The 22,905-nt window shown below is 41.8% G+C and overlaps 1 protein-coding gene across 1 annotated transcript in view; it reads left to right on the forward strand.

Annotated features, from left to right (window-relative positions):
* COL4A1 (collagen type IV alpha 1 chain) overlaps positions 1–19,410 on the forward strand; it is a 160,475-nt gene extending 141,065 nt beyond the window's left edge. Inside the window, exons 42-52 of the mRNA XM_066234748.1 lie at positions 707–892; positions 1,526–1,659; positions 3,290–3,362; positions 4,145–4,216; positions 5,430–5,558; positions 7,122–7,220; positions 8,140–8,352; positions 10,185–10,362; positions 14,743–14,857; positions 16,092–16,264; positions 18,241–19,410. Of these exons, the coding sequence (XP_066090845.1) occupies positions 707–892; positions 1,526–1,659; positions 3,290–3,362; positions 4,145–4,216; positions 5,430–5,558; positions 7,122–7,220; positions 8,140–8,352; positions 10,185–10,362; positions 14,743–14,857; positions 16,092–16,264; positions 18,241–18,322 (1,454 nt within the window). The 3' untranslated portion in view covers positions 18,323–19,410. The remainder of the gene's footprint in view (positions 1–706; positions 893–1,525; positions 1,660–3,289; positions 3,363–4,144; positions 4,217–5,429; positions 5,559–7,121; positions 7,221–8,139; positions 8,353–10,184; positions 10,363–14,742; positions 14,858–16,091; positions 16,265–18,240) is intronic.
* The last annotated feature ends 3,495 nt before the right edge of the window (positions 19,411–22,905 follow it).

Genomic DNA, 22,905 nt, shown 5'->3' on the forward strand with positions numbered 1-22,905 from the left:
TTATCCATTTGCCTATTGGTGGAGCATGCCTTTAATTTTAGCAATACTGTTGCTTGCAGGCTATCAATGCATATCCTCAAATGCCTGCCGTAGAACACTTCCTTTAAAAGTAAGAGCTAAGAATGATAGGCTTTTGTATCCTATGCTTACTCTTTTTTATTTTATTTTTTTGTATTTTTCCAAAGATAGAAGTGGGGATGCAGTCAGACAGACTCCCACATGGGATCCACCCAGCAAGCCCACCAGGGTGCGGTGCTCTGCCCATCTGGGGTGTTGCTCTGCTGCAGTCAGAGCCATTCTAGCACCTGAGGTGGAGGCCATGGAGCCGTCCTCAGCGCCTGGGCCAACTTTGCTCTAATGGAGCCTTGGCTGCAGGAGGGGAAGAGAGAAATAGAGGGGAAGGGGAGGGGCAAGCGTGGAGGAGCAGATGGGTACTTCTCCTGTGTGCCCTGGCCGGGAATTGAACCCGGGACTTCCACGTGCTGGGCCGACGCTCTATCGCTGAGCCAACCAGCCAGGACCTAAGCTTACTCTTCTTTAGGTTGGCCACGGTGGGAGTGTTATTTAATAAAAAAGGAGAGAAAAGGGCTCCCAGCTCCATTTTTCCTCCTGGTGTCTTCTGGAAACCCCTGCCTCTTAGTTGGTCTACTGGGGTTTCTCTTTTTCCTTGCTTTTCTCACAATCTCAATCTGCTTTTATTATTTAGGTTCAAAGGGTGACGTGGGTTTCCCAGGACTAGCTGGAAGCCCAGGAATTCCTGGATCCAAAGGAGAGCAAGGTTTCCCGGGTTCTCCGGGGCCCCAGGGACAGCCGGGCCTGCCGGGAGCTCCAGGCCGCCCCGTGGAGGGGCCCAAAGGAGACCGGGGACCGCAGGGACAGCCCGGCCTGCCAGGTGAGGGCATCTGACCAGGACCAGAACCGGGGCGAACACACACAGTCTGTAAGGGATCTAAATACGTAAATTCTTCAACTGAGTTTTTATTTAGAAGTTTGCAGCATTTATTACAACTTGAAATTGCTTAAGACATTGGGCTTTTTTTTTGTATTTTGGTCTATGTTGGGTCAGTGCTTTTCTTGTGTCTTTTCTGTCAAAAAGTTTAGGGAGAGTAATTAGGGAGAGTGGAGTAAAAACACTGTTGAAAAGGACTGGAGCACAAACGCCTCTGATGGTGGGTGTTTTAAAGCGGCAGCATTCTGGCGTTTCTCTCCATCATAGCCAAGGTGACCAGACTGTGAGCACCGCAGCACAGGGCATTGGGTCATCGAGGTGTCAGTTTTATATCAACATTTCCTGCCCATTGAGCAGATCAGAGTCTTCCTTTCAAATCTGCCTTGATTTCTTCAGAGCTCACGCAGCTTGATACGTTGTTGCTGTATATAATTGGGGACAGTTGAGTGTTACGGGGTGTAGTGTTGTTGTATACCGTTAGGAACAGTTGGGTGGCAGTGATGACAACCACAGGCCAATGGCATACATAAAATCACCCTCTAACCTCAAATGTGTGACTTTTGTGTGTCCCATTAGGGCCTCCGGGACCAATGGGGCCTCCAGGGCTCCCTGGGCTTGATGGACTGAAAGGTGACAGAGGAAACCCAGGCTGGCCGGGGGCTCCTGGTTCTCCGGGACCCAAGGGCGACCAAGGATTCCAAGGCATGCCTGTAAGTTGTCCATCTGTAGGTCTGGTTTCTGAAAAGGATCACAAAACAATATGCACGTGTGTGTGTGTGTGTACATGTGTCACACTCCCACATTCTGTCTGGACCAGTTCCTTCTCTCTTATCTGTCAGCAGCCATTTTGACACCACAGGAGACAACTATTAAACGTCTTTAACAATCTAATTTTATAATAGCTAGTAAAAGGAAATGTTATACTTACTGAAATCAGTTCAATGTATGGGTTTTAAAATCTACTTACAAACTTGATAGAAAAAGCAAACCTTAGTAACGTAGAAGTATACTGTCCATTCCTAGTAGCTGTCTCTCTCTATACCTTTGTTTATATGCACATCTGTATAAATACACACACACACATATATACCTATATATAGTTGACCCTCGAACAACATGGGTTTGAATGATGCAGGCCCACTTATATGTGGATTTTTTTCAATAAATATACAGTGAACCCCCTGTGTCCCCAGGTTTTGCAAACACTGAATACAGTACTTTTGATTCGTAGTTAGGAATTTACAGATATGGAGGGCTGACAGTATGCCTTGTTCTACTATATTGTTTTATCTAAGGAACTTGAACACCCTCAGATTCTGGTATCCACAGTGACTCGTGGCACCAATGCCCCTTGGATACTGAGGGAGGACTATCATTAAGTTTTGGCGGAGTCAAAAGTTATACACAAATTTTCTACTGCACAGGGGATAGGCGCACCAACCCCTGCATTGTTCAGGGGTCAACTGGATATACTTGTGATTGTTATTTTGGTTATGACATCTTTTAAAATAAGGTAAAGAGGCCTGACCTGTGGTGGCGCAGTAGATAAAGTGTCGACTTGGAAATGCTGAGGTCGCTGGTTCGAAACCCTGGGCTTGCCTGGTCAAGGCACACATGGGAGTTGATGCTTCCAGCTCCTCCCCCCTTCTCTCTCTGTGTCTCTCCCTCTCCTCTCTAAAATGAATAAATAAATAAAAAAAATTAAAAAAAAATAAAATAAGGTAAAGAAAAGAAACAAGCAGTTGTAAGAAACAATACAATTTTTTACATGACTAGAAAGGAACTAGATAGAGAAAGTACAACAGTATTGAGTTAGCTAGAACATGAAATAATATTTTTAAAATACATGAATATTACTATATGATACAAAATATCCTTCTCTAGTGTTTTTATCTTCTGTCCATATTTAAAATCCTTTTTCAGATAAGATTTGAAGCTAATCCTAAAGAAAAGTCACTCCGCCTGAATGCTAAAGGGAAGTTTCCCGAAGGGTAGTTTGGTGTTGGGAGATTGATATGTTGCCATGACAGATGTTTAGGGAGTTCTTGCTCTGGTCATGGGATGGAGACAACAAAATGTAAGACTTCCACCTGACCTGGGAACTTACCATATAGGTGAACAATAAGAGGAGGCAAATTGATTCAATTACCTAGTTTAGACACAAATAGGGGTTTTATCATTCTTTTTACATCGTTCAAGAACTACAAGATAAGACGCCATGTATCTGCAGATACTTTGCAGAACATTGGTGGGCTGTCCCAGCTACCTGATGACCACTTAGTTGAGAGACTTATTGTTCATCTGAATAATTCCCGACTGATGTTTTCTTTGTGTGTCTAGGGGATTGGTGGCTCTCCAGGAATCACAGGTTCTAAGGGTGAGAGAGGACCTCCAGGAGTCCCAGGTTTTCAAGGTAGGACAGTGAAGGTGATGCCTCTTAAAGACACGTTTACCTATTACCAGAGCTTCTTAACCACTGGCACTTTAATATTGATAGAACCAGTATAATTATAGAACAAGTCTTGTTCTCTTTGAATTAAAAATGCTATTTCTGGGTGGCAGCCCAATTTGTATAATCCTATAAATGGCTATATAAAGACATTCTAATTTTCTTACTAAGAATCAATGGATTATTTGCATCTTTGTTATTCACATATCAATAAGAAGTCATGGATTTCGGTCACTCGCTGATTTATTAACGTATTAAGCAACATGTAGGGGGTGCCTGTCAGCTTTCAGGCACTGTGATTTTGGTGAATCAGATACATATGAATGAAAGGTGAGTAAAAACAAGTTTCCAGCTTGCATGTATTTTGTGGTCTATTTGGGGACAAGTGTGAACCAGATTGTAACCAAAAACAGCATCATGTGCCCTTTCACTGGCTGTGACTATTTTACAGTTTGTTTCATGTTTGGAAATGTGACTTTCAAATTCTAGAAAGAAGCATTTCATCAAAAGTTTCATATAGCTCACCAGAAGTAATGTTCTTTTCTCCAATAAGCCTAAATTGGAAATTTTTCACTCTGTGTGTGTGTATCTATATGCAGGTATATATGTGTGTATATGTGTACATATATAACCACACATGTATAAGCACATTCATGCATATGTATATAAATACACACAGATGTATGTATGAACACGTGTATATCTTTTGAAATTCTGTACAAAGACAATCTTCTGCTTTCTTCCAGGTCAGAAAGGTCTCCCTGGTCTTCAGGGAGTTAAAGGAGACCATGGAGACCAAGGTTTCCCTGGAGCTAAAGGTAAGAGAATGTGTTGTATTTGAAGGTGCCTTAGGGATTTGAGGAAATAGGAAAGCTGTTGAACTCACAGGGTGTTTTGTTTTACCTAAGTGAAAAGACTCAAAGATCATTAGAAAATAGTTAATCAACCAAATTATTTGGTAACTTGTCACGATTGTTGTATTTGGCTCATTGGTAGATGTTTTTTTTTTTTTACCAGTGGCTTTCCTTCAAAGTCAAGTTTGTTAAATCTATGACTGAGGTCAATCCAGTAGAAAGGGTATGATAGATTCAATATTCACAAAATCTCACAGGCTCTGAAAGTGAGGCTTGAAATCAACAACTTAAATAACATCAATCTTGCACAAAAAAGCTGAATAAATTCTGGCTAGATAGTAAGTTCTTCATAGGAAAGGGTCTTCCATAGTTTTTCCACCACTAGGAGGCGACAATGAGCAGTGTCGCCAAAAAGCACAGGAATAATTTTGGAAGTAGTTTAATAGTTTAAGTACAGTATGCATCCCATTGTAGTCTCTGCAAGTCAGACCTCATTTCTCAGAGCTGTGTTTACATTTTTTACTCCTGTGTTTCAAGGGAGAAAACTAGCAACAGGAATGCAATGAGAAGCGTACTGTTAGGAAAGAAAAGAAATGAGGAAACGTACGTAGAAGGGGTGAGAGAATTAGGGATGTTTGGCTAAAGAAGGGAAGTTGAGGCAGATTTCAGAGTCCTCAGCAAACTCTATATTATTGCACATATTTCAAGACCTGCCATGCAGCAGGATTAAGTTTATTCATCATTAAAAATTAAGACCAGTGGTTATCATGTACTGTGAGGCAGGTTTCAGATAAGTGTGAAAAAATGTTTCTAACTGCAAATGTGGGAGGTATCCAAGCCACAGGAGAGATGCCTAGGAGAGAATGAGCTTCGCCCGCTGGCGATGTTCACGTGAGGGCTGATGGTAGTCATCAGGAGTCCGGAACCGAGTGGGCAGTTTGTATTGAGGATCCCAGTGTCTGGTCCTATCCCGAGGACTCGGGATTTTAAGTGAAATAAAGATGTGCAGACACATGTATGACTCCTGAGGACCTGATGACTTGTGTTTTTGGTAACAATTTTACATCTGAGAAACATTCTGTTTGGATTGGGGTTCATCTTGGACTCGCCTTTTGAATCTATTTCTGCCCTATATGGTGACAGTGAAATTGATCAGTGGCATCCCTGGTTCCCACAGGTCTTCCGGGCCCCCCTGGACCCCCAGGTCCTTATCATGTCATCAAAGGAGAGCCAGGGCTCCCTGGTCCTGAGGGTCCCACTGGTATGAAAGGGCTTCAGGGACCTCCAGGCCCCAAAGGACAGCAAGGTAAGAATAACCAGCCTTGTAGGGAAGGAATGGGAGGTCATGAGGGAATGGGGTGGGATTTCCTCTTCACCCAGTGTCTAAAATCAAAGTCTCTGCTGGGTCATGACTACATAAAGACCTATTTGTGTATGATTTTCTTACCTTTCTTTGATGTATAAGGTCTACCGGAAAGTTCTGTCCGTTTCTATCACAACAAGTTTCGACACGTAAGCACGTTTATTTGGCATATGTGTGCCTCTCCATTTTTATCACTTAATGTATACATACTGACGTAGCAAATTAACTAAAACAAAGTTGATTCACGTTAGTCTTATGTGTGAAGCGATAGTGTACCCGTGGCTACTGATAAAGTTCATTTACGCCACTGTAATTTTTACGAATTTCAACAAGGAAGAAATGCTACAGAAGCATATCTGTCGCATCCACCATATTCCCCAGACTTAGCACCCTCCGACTATCACTTGTTTTTGTCCTTATAAAATTTTTTGAAGGGCTAACAATTCAAAAATGAAAAAGATATCAAACAAGCACTGGTTCAATTTTTCGCATCAAAAGATAAAACATTTTTCAAAAATGGGATATACAAATTGCCCTCACGCTGGCAAGAAATCATTAATAATAATGGCAGTTATATTATTTAATAAAGTTTATTGACGGTAAGAAAACTTTGTATTTTGTTTTATTCCAAAAATGGACAGAACTTTCCAGTAGACCTTATATATCAAAACCAAATAAAGGTTTTGAGTGGACCTAAAAAACCAGAACAAAATACAGGAATAGCGAGGAACATACAGTCTAACACATCTATAATCACTTAGAAAAACATGGATGAACGGAGCTACATCATCTTTCCCAACTAGGAGATAAGGGGTGGCGAGAAGCAGGAATCTGAAATAGAACGGTTGCTCTCGCACCTCGTCCAGACTGTACCCAACTGGCAAGGATAGTGCTAATTTCCATTGTTCCCAGACATCCTCATCTAGAATCTTTCTGCTCCTTTGGGCTAAACACTTCCTGTTCTAAGAACTGTGGGTAAGAGGTGAGTAAAAAATAAAGGAAAATGAAAACATTTAGAATTGAAAGGCAACATATAAGAAAAGCCAAGTTTAAACTACCTAAGATTAAACTGTATACATGAAAAGAAAAAGTTATCCACTGTCAATATATTGTTACCTAAAAATGATTTGAGATGCTGGAATATGGCCAAGGGGGAAACACTTGAACAAATGAAAATGTGTCAGATGGCTCCCTCCTCACCACATAGCCCGCCTTTTCTGAAACAATCTGCCAAACAATAACAGTAACAGCAAGAAGCCAGGGACAACTCTGAATGCGATGGTGAACCGCACACCCATTCAAATGTCAATTTGCCAGTTGCCCCGGTGAAATGTGTACAAGGCTTTGCAGGAAGCAATCATGCGTCTCTGGGAAAACTTTTATCTGCAGTCAGAGGCCTTATGCTTGCCTTTCAGAAAGCTAAAGAGGGCGTTTCAAAAGGGAAGAAAAAGATACAGCCTACTGCTCTCTAGGACCGGATCACAAATTCTTTTGCTCTTCCTTTAGGTGTGACGGGATCCGCGGGCATACCTGGACCACCCGGTATTCCCGGGTTTGATGGTGCCCCTGGCCAGAAAGGAGAGACCGGCCCCTTTGGGCCTCCTGGTATGTTTGCGGCAGCCTCCCCACCTTATTATCCTCTACCCGTATCTTTCGGTTAGAAGCAGGAGTCCCAGGCATGTGGAAGCCTGCAAAAATGGAGTTGAAGATGCTATTTGAAAGACTTCCAAAGAAGTCTGTTTCTTAGAAGAAATCGCATCCTATAGAAGAGCTAACGGGTTGTCATCACTTTTTCTTGGTAGGGAGACAGACGTTGATCAAAGTACAGTGGTTTCCAGATGTTGTTGAGAGAAGGCCAATAGTGCTGGCCCTGTGTGGTTTCCTATGAGGGAAGCAGGCTGCAGCTACAGAAATTGCATTTTAGCAGTGGACTAGGAAAAGCAGATGATAATGCCAATGTTGGCCAAAAGGCCACTGTCTTCCATGGGGTAAGGTTGGTCTGCTTCCCTAGGAAGCGGGAACTCAAATATATCCCATGAAGACCAAGATGCTAAAGGGTTTGGGCATCGAGTAACAACAAGGGGCAGAGCCCAGCAGAAGGTGTGTGAACAGCTTCACGGGCAGCAGAGTCCCCAGGGGATGAAAGGACCCACTGCATGGAGCTTTCTCACTGCCCTGTTTCCATGCACAGGCTTTGGGCCAATATGGAAGGGAAGCCATTTTCAAAGGAGGTTGTTTTAATAATTCTATAATAATTCTTTCTTAGAGGAGCCCCAAAAGCTATAGGCATTATATGCATGGAATCATGTCATTTATTCCATTTATTCATATATTTATTTTCTCATATTTCATTTATTCATTGCACTAAAGTTTTTGAGCATCTGCTTTGCTTATTAAACATTTCAAGGTGGTAAGTACAAAGGAAAAGCTAAGACAGCAAGAAGGTGGGTTGTTGTATTTGATTGAAGCCTTTCAGAGGAACTTGTCTGTGACCAGGGAAAGCAATTTCTCTTCTCTCTTCCAGGTCCACGAGGGTTTCCAGGACCACCAGGCCCTGACGGGTTGCCAGGAGCAATGGGTCCCCCAGGCACGCCATCTGTTGATCATGGCTTCCTTGTGACCAGGCACAGTCAAACAACAGATGATCCACAGTGTCCTCCTGGGACCAAAATTCTTTACCATGGATACTCTTTGCTGTATGTGCAAGGCAATGAAAGGGCCCATGGACAGGACTTAGGTGAGACATTTACAAACACGTGGATTCATCCAACACAGATTTGTCAAGTGTGTCAGTGGTGTAGTGCTGTATTCAGTTCTGGTCCTGTAGTTCAGGGTGCCATGAAGACTTAGTTCATGACAAGAGGGCTGAGCCCTATTTTCCTTCATCCTTGTCAAATGATCCAGCAATTTAACAGCTCCTGTGTTACTAATGGGAAACTAAGAAATTATAAAGGCTGAATCTTTGAAATTTTTTTTGTTTTACAGAGATAGAGAGAGAGTGTCAGAGAGAAGGATAGACAAGGACAGACAGACAGGAACGAAGAGAGATGAGAAGCATCAGTCATCAGTTTTTCATTTTGCATTGCGACACCTTAGTTGTTCATTGATTGCTTTCTCATATGTGCCTTGACTGTTGGCCTTCAGCAGACCGAGTAACCCCTTGCTCGAGCCAGCGACCTTGGGTCCAAGCTGGTGAGCTTTTGCTCAAACCAGAAGAGCCCGCGCTCAAGCCAGTGACCTCAGGGTCTTGAACCTTGGTCCTCGGCATCCCAGTCCAATGCTCTATCCACTGCACCACCACCTGGTCAGGTTGAAAATTTTTAAATGAAGCTTTTAATCTCTTCTTCAAATTATCAAGTAGGATCAAGATTTCTCAAATACACACTTGAAAGTTTGCATTGACATTTCAAAATAGAGCAGCTTTACTGTGGCTCTTTTTAAAAAAAAGTCCCATGTTATTCTGTCCAAAATTTTTCTGCATATTCTGAGCTGTGTCCTTTCTACTAGTTTAGATCAGCAGAAAGCTCATGTCTGTCGTCATTTCCTTAGTCCCCTCCAGATATCCTCCACCAGATATCCAGATTATTTTTTAGCCTTAGACATCTCTAACTCTTACTGAGCTTGCAGACCAACAGCTATGTTAAGAGTATCTCTGAGTTTTTGGCAAAACTCTTGTTACAGACACTGGCCACTGTGTTCCTATCCATTCGACAAGGAACCCCATGTTAAATACTTTCTAGAATTGCCTGACCAGCTGGTGGCACAGTGGATAGAGCATCAGACTGGGACACAGAGGACCCAGGTTTGAAACCCCAAAGTTGCTGGCTTGAGCGCTGGCTCATCCGACTTGAGCGCCAGCTCATCCAGCCTTGAGCGCGGCTCAGCAGCTTGAGCGAGGGGGTTGCTGGCTTGAGGGTGGGATTGTAAACATAATTCCATGGTCGCTGGCTTGAGCCCAAAGTTTGCTGGCTTGTACCCAAGGTCACTGGCTTGAGCAAGGGGTTACTTGCTCTGCTGTAGCCCCCCGGTCAAGGCACATATGAGAAAGCAATGAATGAACAACTGAGGAGACTAAGGAGCCACAACAAAGAATTGATGCTTCTCATTTCTCTCCTTTCCTGTTTGTCCTTATTTGTCCTTCTCTTCCTTTCTCTTTCTGTCTCTGACACACACACACACACACACACACACACACACACACATAAAAATACCTTCTAGAATTCAAACAACCTGCTGTACATAGTTCTTTATAGTTTCTCTTGTGTCTTAATTATTTTACATTTAAGTAAATGCTTATTTACAATCATACTAGTCTGTTTAGTATATTTATTTTTTTCTATTTATAATGTAAAACCATTTTTATTCTCATTTTAATCACTAGGTTGAATATACACTGTTTACAAAAATTAGGTGACATTTTATCACTTCATATTCATTTTGAAATATCCCCTAATTTTTGTGAGCAGTATATCTTTCATTATTAACCAGCTCAAATCCATTTTAGGCAGAAGTAGACAATGAATTTGAAAAGCAAATACTTCATGTTGTCATCTCCCCCTGCGCCTCCAGGCACAGCTGGAAGCTGCCTGCGGAAGTTCAGTACGATGCCCTTCCTGTTCTGCAATATCAACAATGTCTGCAACTTCGCCTCCCGGAATGATTATTCCTACTGGTTGTCCACTCCAGAGCCCATGCCAATGTCTATGGCACCCATCGCCGGGGACAATATCAGACCATTTATTAGCAAGTAAGTTGGGTGTTTGTAAGAGCTGATATGTAATTAAATAAGAAAAATTGCTTGTTGTCTAGATAGAGTTTTTTTTATTTCCCCCCAAACATTCACTGCATTGCCATTCAGTTTATTAGTTGTGATATTCAAAGTGTGTAATAAAAATCTGCCATAAAAATATTTGATATAAAAATTAGTTATCCTCTTTAAAAAAATCTTAGGCCCTGTCTGGTTTGCTCAGTGGTAGAGTGTTGGCCTGGCATGTGGAAGTTCTGGGTTCAAATCCCAGCCAGGGCACACAGGAGAAGCACCCATCTGCTTCTCCACCCTTCCCCCTCTCCTTTCTCTCTCTCTTCCTTCCCCTCCCGCAGCCAAGGCTCCATTGGAGCAAAGTTGGCCTGGGCGCAGAGGATGGCTCTATGGCCTCTGTCTCAGACGCTAGAATGGCTCTGGTTGCAATGGAGCAATGCCCCAGATGGGCAGAGTATCACCCCCTAGTGGGCATGCTGGGTGGATCCCGGTTGAGCGCATGTGGGAGTCTATCTCTCTGCCTCCCTGCTTCTTGCTTCAGAAAAAAATAGTAAAAAAATACAAAAAAAAGTCTTAGTCCAGAGCCACCGTGAGATAATGCCCAGTGTTGGAATGGTCTCTGCCGTGTGACTCAGCACAGGGAAGGTCCTTCCTGTGAGTGGAGCAGTGTCACTCGGGTTCTCAGCAAACATTAGAACAGTGTTTCCAACTTTTTTCCCTTAAATAATTATCTCCTTAAGGAGCCTCTGAAGACATTTTTTTCCCCTGAATTACCCCTACCCTCATGAAATTAAAAAAAAATTTAACTATTTTTAATGGTAATAAAATACACATAACTTTAAATTTATCATGTCCATTTTTAAGTGGACAGTTCTGCGGCGCCTAGTGCAGGAGCTCAAATATGGGTGTGCAGTTGTTCCTCAGGAAATGGTGATACCACTGACGTGCTGTACATCTGTGCCTGACACAGAAACAGATTACACGGATTTATTATATACGTCAAAATACATACGTATTCATATTTGTCTCATATTCCCCACCTCCACCAACTTTTACTGTCTTGGATGATATTGTACGCACTGTGAATGCATGTGTTTGACTGAGTGGCCTCCCAAATTAAGTGCTTTCCATACTAATTAATATCTGGAGTGCCTTTCAGATCCCCAAGAATCTGCCTGGGAGGAAAAAACATGGGAAATTGAAATTATTATGACTGAAAAATACATGATTGTCCTATCTTTGCCTTTTACCTTCTAATTAAAAGCTGGCTCTGTAGCTTTACTCAGAAGTAATAGAAAAGTGGCAAATGAATAAATTTATCTGACTAATAAGCTATCCTATAATTTTACTTTTATACACTAAGATAATAAAGGTTGAAAAGAATAAGACGGGACAAGTTTGCCTTAGGAAAATGAGGGAAAGAAATAACTTAAGCTTTTCTGTATTTCTTTTAAAGCATTAAGCAGCTGTTGAATACCAAGAAAGATGCAGAACTGGCTCAGAAGGGTCCTGCAGTCAGAGGGGCAAGGGAACAGCCCCAGGAGCCCCTGCGTGGGTCCAGCAGTATTGTGGCCATCAGTCACTTGATCACTGTCTGTCTGGGGGAAGACTGCCCAGTTATGGTGTCTGTGGCTCCAGCGTGTGGGAAGGCAGGGCCTGGCAGACCGCAGTCTTATTAAGAGAAACTGTACCATGTAGGGCCCTGGAACAGAAAGGCTGGGAGGTGCCTAACAGACAGGAAAAGCATAGGTTTTTGATCACCTTACATTAAAATCTCTCCAAACAACTTCCTATGACTTTTCTTTCCAACTATAAGAAAACTTATTTTATGAACCTTAAATGGGAAAAATCGTGCATTACTCTTCCAGAGTGGCACTTTGCAAAACACAGACGATACTTTACAAATGTCAGGGAGGGCCTGTTGACTGTTGTGTTTTGAGACTTTTCTTGCCCAGAACCATGCTGAATGTGTGAGAAGGAAAACTAACTACCTTTGTGTTTTTGTTTAGCTTCCCATGGACAACAGGTAGAGAATATATATTTTTATTTTCTGTACTTACCTTTTTGATAAAATGAAAATTTGACCTTGATTTGGTGGAGAACACAGGGGCTCCCGCATGCATTTGGAATATTCCAAAAATGGGACTTAAGAAGCCCTGTGTCTTAAATGTGCTTTTCTCTGTGAACCCATTAATTTCAGTAAGAAACCTCTGGTTCTGTAAGCATGAGTTGTTTTAAATCCTAGTACTGCATATTTCAGGCTTTTTATGTCTTTCTGTTAACTGACCATAAAAACTCAGTGTGGAGGGGTCTTACAAGTGACATCCTCTAAGCCTTCTTTCTACTCCTTAAGCCGTATCTATCGCACATGTCCTTTTTGTATCAACGCTGCCCGTTTCTCCTGGTCTCTTCTGAAGCAGGTTTCCATGGTTACTCAACTTAGTTAGGTTCCCAGTGACTTCTCAGGACTTGCCTGTTTTTTCTAAGGGCTTCTAAGTAATATCTGGCTTTTTAAAGGCAAGAATCATCATAAAACTGCAGATTGTTTAACTGTTGTAGTAGAAAGTCCACTGGTTTGAAAGCAAGAACTGAGATCTCGTTCTGGCTTTGCCAACACTAACTGTGACCTCATTTTCTTCATAAATTTTATGGGGACTTAGACTATGAATTTTAAGAGACAGTACATCGCATTAACTCGGTAGTTCTGTTTCCTAATCACCCATCTGACGGGGGCAGGACCCCCTCTGCAGCCACTTGAACCCCCCTAGCCCGAGAGAGGCTCTCGTTCATGCTGTACTTCTGGTTTTCGTGCCTGGCAGGCAGATGGTGGCAGATGTCTAAGGCCAATTCAGTAGCTGTCGTTCAGCCGAGCCTTTTAATTCATCTGCATTTGTGTGAAGAAAATAGAAAATTGCACACACCACACACACACCCAAGTCCATGGAAGATCGAATGACTAATTTAGGCCCTCTTCCCACTCCTCATCCATTTTCATGCAAATGTCCCAGCATAACTAGGTGTAATTATTAACACCATTTATAGTCATTTATCAGCATTAACACTCTGTTCATTTTGTGACTTGCATATCATTATTTTCCTCCTGGTGTTTAATTTTTTTTTTTTTTTTTTTACAAAACATGATCTCATCATCAAAGGGTTCCCTTAGTTGAGCGGGTCTGAGTCAGAACACTGTGGGTTGTTTTAATTTATTCTTGGGCAGCTGCTTGTGAGGCAGCCTGGTTTGGGAAGTATCTGTCCTGAGGAGGATCTTTGGCACTTAGCTCTAGATTCAGTGAGCCCAGTGACAGCCCTGGCCCAGGGCAGGGTCTCCTCGTTGGTCTGTTGGCTCAGGGTTGGGAACAAGTCTCCTGAAGGGGGTTCATGTGGACACCCAGCCTCAGGTGCATTATTTGTCTTGACTATTCTAAGTCACTAAATGTATTTCTTATATCTAGAGGATCCCTAGCTAAAAACAAACTGCTGCATTCTGGAAGTGGTAGCACTGGGATTTCACCAAGCATTAATTGTGTTTGCTGAAATACATGCTCATTACTGAAAAAAAAAAAAAAAACAGGAAACACAAAAGAGAAAACAGAAGTTACCTGTAGCCCTAGCGCCTCTGGGAGATGGCCACTGTTATAACTTGGCCTTCCCATTTTCTTCCTTTGATAAAGCAGACAGTTAAATCACAGGTGTTTGATGTATTTTAAATTTAATATTTTAGCCCTGGCGTGCAGAAGTCCCGGGTTTGATTCCCCGCCAGGGCACACAGGAGAAGCACCCACCCATCTGCTTCTCCACCCCTCCCCTTCTCCTTCCTCTCTGTCTCTCTCTTCCCCTCCCGCAGCCAAGGCTCCACTGGAGCAAAGATGGCCCGCTGGGGATGGCTCCTTGGCCTCTGCCCCAGGTGCTAGAGTGGCTCTGGTCGCAACAGAGTGACGCCCCGGAGGGGCAGAGCATCGCCCCTGGTGGGCAGAGCGTCGCCCCCTGGTGGGCGTGCCGGGTGGATCCCGGTTGGGCGCATGCGGGAGTCTGTCTGACTGTCTTTCCCCATTTCCGGCTTCAGAAAAATACAGAAAAATAAAATTTAATATTTTAGTATGGAGACAAGCTTATAAAACCAATGAGAAGGCCCTAAACCCGAGTTGGAGTCAAGGCAGTGGGCACGTTATTCATCTGATAAACATGTAATTGAATCAGAAAGACTGAGTAAAGAGACTGACGGCAAATAATAGGAACAATAATGAATAAGCAATAATAATTATAATTTAAAAATCAGAAGAAACTTAAAAAGAATGAACAAGCAAAGGCTTCGTGCTGGGCCACCCCTTCAGCCGTGCTGAGTGTCTGTGTTCGGGTCCCTTGCAGGTGTGCGGTGTGTGAGGCGCCAGCCATGGTGATGGCGGTGCACAGCCAGACCATTCAGATCCCGCCGTGCCCCAACGGCTGGTCCTCGCTCTGGATTGGCTATTCCTTTGTGATGGTAAGCATTTTGGGAAACTCCATATTTCCCTGGAGAAGCCACCCACTGACACCCCGCCTCCTCTCTCCGATGCCACCGCCCGTCCAGTTCTGTGGATCACGTTGCTTAGGCCTGTCTTCCATCGGCTCCCCAGGAGCCTGGCCTGCTCTGCCGGGGACCGCGGTGCTTCCAGTGCCTAGCAGAGTCCCCCTCTTTCCTTGGGAATGGCTGCTCTGGGACTAGGTAGCAGGGAGGACATGAAGACATTTCCTGGGATGAGGTGGAAGAGGAGAAGTGTGCGAATGGGAGGTACAAGTTGCTAGAATACACGAAGCCTTAAGCGGAAGCTTGAGTGCGGACGGCAGCAGCAGGACGCTGGCTAACAGCGCGCTGCGTCCGGGCTCCCGTCCCGGAGCGTGGCCGCCCACACCCTTCACGTGGGAGCAGACTGCGATCCTGTCACCCAGCCGCCCAGGATGTTCCCTTCCCCTGAAGAGAACAGTTAAAACAAGAAACACAGTACCTGTTTGAGGTCCTATTGTAGTTTCTATTTTATTACCTCAATCTAAAGTATTGATTGAGTATGTGAATGCTCTGAAACTGTAAGATCAGGTTATACTAGCGTAACTCCCGGTAAATGACCCTGCACCAATATGTTCCTCATCACCATTGCAAGCCATTATTAGACCCACATGCAGTTTAACAACTGTACTAGGAGTTATTCGTTTCTCTCTTTCTCTTGTTAAATTTTCTCTTTCTTTAAAAGAAAATAGATGATTTTTCTTCACCTTACAAAAGGATATGTAGCGCCTAATGTAGCAAATACAGGATTTTAATTAACCCACACAATTCCATTTAGAAAGTCTGATTTCACGTCAGTTAGTTATAACAACATCTGAACATTTTGGCTGTTGTCTCATGTCCTAAGTTGGAAGAGGTTTCAGTTTTTCTAAAACATATGACATAGCGAGAACAGTATTTCTGTAAATTATAATGAAGCTGGCCTGGTCATCCATTTGGGAAGGAGTGGTTGACTGATGTCTGGCGTGGTGTGGAGGACTGCCGCGCCCAGCTGCGCAGCAGGGGTGGGCCTGCAGGCTATGAGCAGTGCGGGCACAGGTGAGTCATGTGGTGGCTGCATGAGGAAGAGAGCAGGCTTTTTGGGAGGGAGCACTCTGGCTCCTCCCTGGGAGCAGTGACGCCCTCTGCTGACTGTGAGTGGGAGTTGCTGACACATGGTCCATTTGTTCCACAGCACACCAGCGCCGGTGCGGAAGGTTCTGGCCAAGCCCTTGCATCCCCCGGGTCCTGTCTGGAAGAGTTTAGAAGCGCGCCATTCATCGAGTGCCACGGCCGTGGGACTTGTAATTACTATGCAAACGCTTACAGCTTTTGGCTCGCCACTATAGAGAGAAGTGAGATGTTCAAGTAAGTCGGAATGACCCTCTCTCGTAGGACCCTCACCCCCTTTGTGTCTTTTAATTTTAATGATTTGTGACCCACATACCTTCCAGCGCAGATCATTATAAAGCAATAATTAGGAATGCTTATTCCACGTGTAGTAATGAATATTTGATTCTGTTCTATATGGGCAGATAAGTGAGACAATTTTCAAAGGCAGAGCTTAGAATCTAAGCCTTAGATGATGGGCCAAGTTCTTCCATTGACTGAAGAACCGTGAATGGACAAAGGTTATCTTCACGTTTCTAGGTGAATCCAGTAAAATATAATTAAAGCACTTGAAATCTTCAAAGAGCATTTTAAAATATATCTTTAACACCCGGTGAGAGGAGAGCAAGCCGCATCCGTTTGCCTTGCGTGTATAAGGCTGAATTTAATGTGTTGTGTGAGTTCTGAGTGACTTAACACAACTTGGTTTTTTAGAAATGTGCAAATAAAACTAAATTTTAGTGCAGAGGCAGTAGAAATGGAAAGGGAAGACCTTTCTTTTTCCAAAATTTCGCTTTTCAAATGACTGTCCCACGAGGCTGCCGGCCTTGTTGAAGTTAATTTGGAGCCCAGCCTGGTCCCTCGTGGACAGGAGCACATAATGGGTCCTCAGGCCTTTATTTAGTACCAGTTGCAGCCCCTGTTGAGCAGCTGTGGGAGGTCAGTGGAACCAGAACAGTTACTGTCCATCCCCACAGGTAATGCTTCTCACCCCTGGAAATAAGCCTTTCTGTCTTTTGGAGAGAATTTTGTGGACCTGTGCTTTGACACCTTCTCTTTGTAGCTTATAGATCATAAAAGGTGAAGCAACACAGTTGCTATTCATAATTCTTTAGGCATCACAAAATTACCAGGTGCTTAATTGGTAGCTTGTGTGAGACTTTTTAGGTAACTGGAAACTTGATGTCAACTGTACTGGTTAAATTTAACCGTAAACTGCTGTAATGGGCCCCTCATGCATGTATCCGCTCCTGGAGCTTTGTGTTAGGGTAAATAAGTAAAAATGGGGGTTATTTTTTGAATCATTATCCTGGTACAATGAACTAAAATGCGTTCTTAACAAAATTAGGTATATGTGGGGTCACTATGATTTTTTCCAAAAGTTGCTATTAAATAAGCAGCCTTAATTTTAGGGCAAAGTATTCTTATTATACTTCTCACAAAAATTAGGGGATATTTCAAAATGAATATGAAGCGATAAAATATCCCCTATTTTTTGTGAGCAGTATATATGACACCTTTGATTTTAATAGAATTTGATTATTTGTCAATTTTAGTTCAGTCTTTTCTTTCTCCTAGTCAAAACACGGTAGACTTTTTTAGGATCAAAGGAGCATTTGGAATACTAAATGTCCTCCCTCTTTTTTGGCTGTCAATCAGACCACCGATATATAAAAACCTTCTAAAGTTATAGAAATATTTTAAGGTCTTATTAAGTTTTCCAGATTTGTTGCTCATTTATATCAATTCTACAAATATTGAACGAGCACTTACTGTATGGGAAAGTACTGCAGAGAAGATCGTCATCTTCTACCCCTGGAGGAGTTTGTAATCTCGTTGAGAAGACAGAGTTAAACACTAGTTCAAGGGGGCAGAGCGGCGCGGTAGGGAGCAGTTGAGACTTTGGAGCTAAGCCGAGGTGGGGTGACTGTAGCTGTACCTTCACCTTCCATGTGCTCCTGGGTACGACACGAACCTCAGCGCCTGGGGATGGGGAATGCAGGTGATCCTTGCATCATTCCGTGCTCCGTGAGTTAGGAGGGCCCTGTGATGCCCCCAGCACGGTGCCCCTTTGGAGTCAGGCTGAATAAAGGTGGTTGTGTGTCACGGGGTTGACACCCATCCCTGTCTGACCCCCTTGGTGATCTCCAAGCAGGTGGGAGGGCGAAGGAACTTTATGCCTTTTTTGACAAGCAGTGAAGTGATGGCTGGTGGTTTTCTGTGCTGCCTTTTAGGAAGCCCACGCCGTCCACCTTGAAGGCTGGGGAGCTGCGCACGCATGTCAGTCGCTGCCAAGTCTGTATGAGAAGAACATAATGAAGCCCAGCTCTTAGCTAACATCACAACATGGTGCTACTCCCTCCTCTTCCCCTTCCTCTTTTTTTTTTTAACAGCAACGAACCCTAGAAATATATCCTGTGTACCTCACTGTCCAGTAAGAAAACCGTAAAGTGCCTTATAGGAATCTGCGTAACTAACCCACCCTGCTTCATTGGCCTCTACTTGCTGAAGGAGAAACAAAGACATCGATAAGCTGTCACTAGTGACATACCAAATGGCACTTTTGATGAAATAAAAATATAAGTCTGTTCTACAATCCAGTGCACTGATGTGTGAAATGAGAACTCGCATCAGAAAACCAAAGGGTGCTAGGAGGTGTGCGGGGCCTTCCATACTGTTTGAACGCCCGTTTTCATTCTTGTATGATAATAGATCCATTTTCACCCCTCCCCCCCTCCATGAAATGTTTGTTTATGTCACTGTCTAGCTGTTTCAAAATTCAGGTCCCTTGGTCTGTACAAATAATAGTCATGTGAAAACAGTGTTTCAAACCTCCAAATGGAATTACGGGCTCAGTAGCCAAGTCTTCCAACCCCCAAGTATAAATTGAGGTCTTTCTGCTATGTGTGGTACTATGCAGCTGCTTGGGCAGAGATCACGAATATCCTGTGGAATAAAGATGGTCCAAAAGTAGGCAGAAATTAAATATATATATATATATTTTAGTAATTTATATAGATGTCAGCAGTTAGGCAGGTCAAGGTTTTAGTTTCAGTTCCACTGTTAAAATAAAGCTTACATAGTTTCTTCCTTTAAAAGACTGTGTTGTCCTTTTAACATAGATTTTTTTAAACACCAGGGTATTGAATGTGAAACACCAACTCTCATTGTTCACCTCCAAACCAAAAATTTCTGTATTGCCAAAACCAAACCCAGGTTCATGAATATGGTGTCTATGATAGTGAAACATGTACTTTGAGCTTATTGTTTTTATTCTGTATTAAATATATTCAGGGTTTTAAACATAATCACAGACTGAATGACTTGACTTCAAAAGCAACAACCTTAAAAGGCCTTCATTTCATTAGTATTCCTCATTCTGCAGCCTGGCGGGAAAAACAGCTCTGTTGAATCCAAATATCAGTATTTTTACATGTAAGCACCTTCAGGCGGCTTCTCTGGTTTTTCATGAGCTGTGTTCAGACTTCAGCAGGGGAACGAATGGATTGCAGGACAGCAGAATTGGACCACTATGCCTGAAATGACATTTCACTAAAAGTCTCCAAAAACGTTTTTAAGACTACTAAGGCCTTTTATGTAATTTCTTTAAATGTGTATTTCTTAAAATTTCAAATTTGTAATAAAACTATTTGTATAAAAATTAAGCTTTTATTAATTTGTTGCTAGTATTGCCACAGAAACATTAAAAGTTACCTCACAAGCCACTAATAAATTTGCAAGTTTTGCATAAGTCAGATCATATTTAATTTGCAGTTCTTCCGAACATGAGTCTCACAGTGGGTGTAATTTACAGGAATTACTACAAAGGAAGAAAAATGATCTTCTTCCCCCCACCCATTCTCCTTCCCTCCCTCCCTCTTTTCCTCCTCCCCTTTCACCTGTCCACCCAGGTAGCCAATATCCATTCATCCATCTCTTCATTCATTGTATAAATACCAAGGGTTTGCCACTTTTTAATAACTGGATAGTTGCAAGATAAACAGATTAATAACATACATATTCAACCATTGAAAGTGGTTCTATTAGGGGTTAGAACTGAGATTATAGTTATACAATAGACACATTTGAGGCAGGGGGTTGGAATCTAAGTTTTACTTATAGTAGAAAAGAAATAAGACTGCAAATTTCTTTTTCTCTAGTGAGCTAAGCTTTAGTTTACACTTGATCAAAATATGATCCATGTAGCGCGATGCTACATGTTCAAGAAAAAACTCTAAATATTGATATGTTCTTGATTTTTGTACCCAATAGAGTTGCAGTGAGGGTGAAATGGGATAAACTACAAGGATAGCACCACAGTGCAAGCAGGAGTTATTAGTCAAGGTCTAGTTTCGGTCACCTCCCTCCCATCGTTGATAAAACTGATGAAAAGGGATTGTTTGCTTTCTTTGATATCATATATAGTATGATAGGAGTAGGAGAAAAAAACTAAAGTCATTAGACTTAGTGTCTGCTGAAGTTACTGAGAACTATTAAACACTTTTGTATTGTAGCCATTTTAGAGTATTTTATTTTTATGTGTAAAACTGATTTATCATAAATTATTATTGAATATTATACACAGTTTGGCCTACATAAGAAAGCACAAAGAAGATAGTATCATACCTTGACTCTCAACATTCAGATTCTGTACATTTTATATTTTTTATTTTAAAAGCAGTTTATATGTTTTATGTTTTAAAATATCCTACAGTAACATTGACTTATTTTGATGTACAGTTTATGAATTACAATATATGTATAGGTTCATGTAATCAAAATCAGCACACAGAAGACTTACATCACACCAAAAAATCCCCTCAAGCTCTTGCTATGTAGTAACAGACATACCTGCCCCCACCCTGGCAACCAACTACCGAGTGTTTCCCTATCACTACAGATTTGTCTCAAGAATGTAATAACAGAGTGTGTAACCTTTTGAGATTATCTTCTTTCACTGAGAATAATGCATTTGACATTTATCTGAGCTTTTGTATGTATCAATAATTTATTCCTTTTTATTGTGGAGTGGAATTACACTTTATAGATGTACCATACTTCATTTATTTATTCACCTGTTGAAGCACTTTGGGTAGTTTTCGGTTTTGGGTGATTATGAATAGGGAATTAAACATTCATGTTCAGGTTCTTATGTAAGCATAAGTTTTGTTTGTTTTTTCCCTTTACGGTAAGCGGTAAACACTCAGGACTGGAACGGCTGGGTCATATGGTAAGTGTATATTTAATACAAAAAGAAACTGCCAAACTAGTTTCCAGAGTGGCTGCACCATCTTACGTTTCTAGCAACAATGGATGAAAGCTCCACTTGCTCTGCAATGTGTGGCATTGCCAGTATTTATTTATTATTATTTTTTAGTTGTTCTAATTAGTATGCAGTGCCATTTAACCACGGTTTTAATTTGTGTTTCTCTAATGGTTAATGATATTGAATATCTTTTTTTATTTTTTATTTATTTATTTATTTATTTATTTATGGCAGAGACAGAGTCAGAGTGAGGGACAGTTAGGGACAGACAGACAGGAAGAGAGAGAGATGAGAAACATCAATTCTTCACTGAGGCACCTTAGTTGTTCATTGATTGATTTCTCACATGTGCCTTGATGGGGGGGGCTACAGCAGACCGAGTGACCCCTTTCTCAAGCCAGCGACCTTGGGCCCAAGCTGGTGAGCCTTGCTCAAACCAGATGAACCCGCGCTCAAGCTGGTGACATGAAGGTCTCGAACCTGGGTCCTCCTCATCCCAGTCCCATACTCTATCCACTGCACCAATGCCTGGTCGGGCAATGTTGAACATCTTTTTGTGAATATTTTGGGCCATCAGTATATCCTCTTTTTTGGAATATCTATTAAGTCTTTTTAACATTTTAAAAAATTGTTTCTTTTTATCCTGTCAAGTTTTGAAAGCTCTTTAGGTAGATATACTGATTGTAAGTCACTTGTTAGATCTGTGATTTGCAAATTCATCCTCCTAATAGTATCTTCCACAGAGCTAAAGTGTTTAATTTTGATGATGTTCAATTTATCAACAATTTTTCCATAGGACATGCTTTTGGTATCTGATTTAAAAACTCTGATTAACCCTAGGTCACTTTTGGCTTGCAAATATATTCTTCCATTCTGTGAATTGTCTTGTTACTTTTTTGATGTCTTTTGATGCACACAATTTTTCAAATTTGATTAAGTAGAGTTTACCTTTTTTCTTTTGTTGCTCATCTTTTGATGTCATATCAAAGAATCCATTGCCAAACCCATTGTCAGGAACATTGAACATTTTCTCATAAAAGTTTTATCTTTTTATATACTATAGTTAGACCTGCGATCCCTTAATTATTTTTAATTGGTGAAATTCACAAACTTAAAAATTTACCACTTTAAAGCGAACAATTTAGTGGCATTTAATACGTTCACAGTGTTGTAAAACCCACACCTACATCTGTTCTAAAACCTTTTCATCGCAACCCAATCCAACACCCATTCAGCAGTGACTCCCCGCCCGCCCCCAGTCCCCACCCCCTAGCATCACCTTTGACTATGGACTTACCAATTCTGGATTTCATACAATGAGATCATTCAGTATGTGGCTTTTCTTTCACTTGGCTGAATAATTTCTATTGAGTGTATATGACAGAACTTTTTATCCATTCACCGATTGATAAATCTTTTGGTTACTCTCAATAGTGCTCCTATGAACATGTACATGCATTTATTTAAGTCCTTGTTTTCAGTTCTTCGGGGGATATGTTTAAGAGTGGAGCTGTTGAATCTTATGGTTACTCTATCTTTAACTTTTTGAGGGACTGCCTAATTAATTTCCACAGAGGTTGAACCATTTTCTTTTTTTTTTTTTTTCTTTTTTTTTTTTTAATTTTTTTTTTAT

Source organism: Saccopteryx bilineata, chromosome 6 (assembly GCF_036850765.1).
Source record: "Saccopteryx bilineata isolate mSacBil1 chromosome 6, mSacBil1_pri_phased_curated, whole genome shotgun sequence".
Lineage (NCBI taxonomy): Eukaryota > Metazoa > Chordata > Mammalia > Chiroptera > Emballonuridae > Saccopteryx > Saccopteryx bilineata.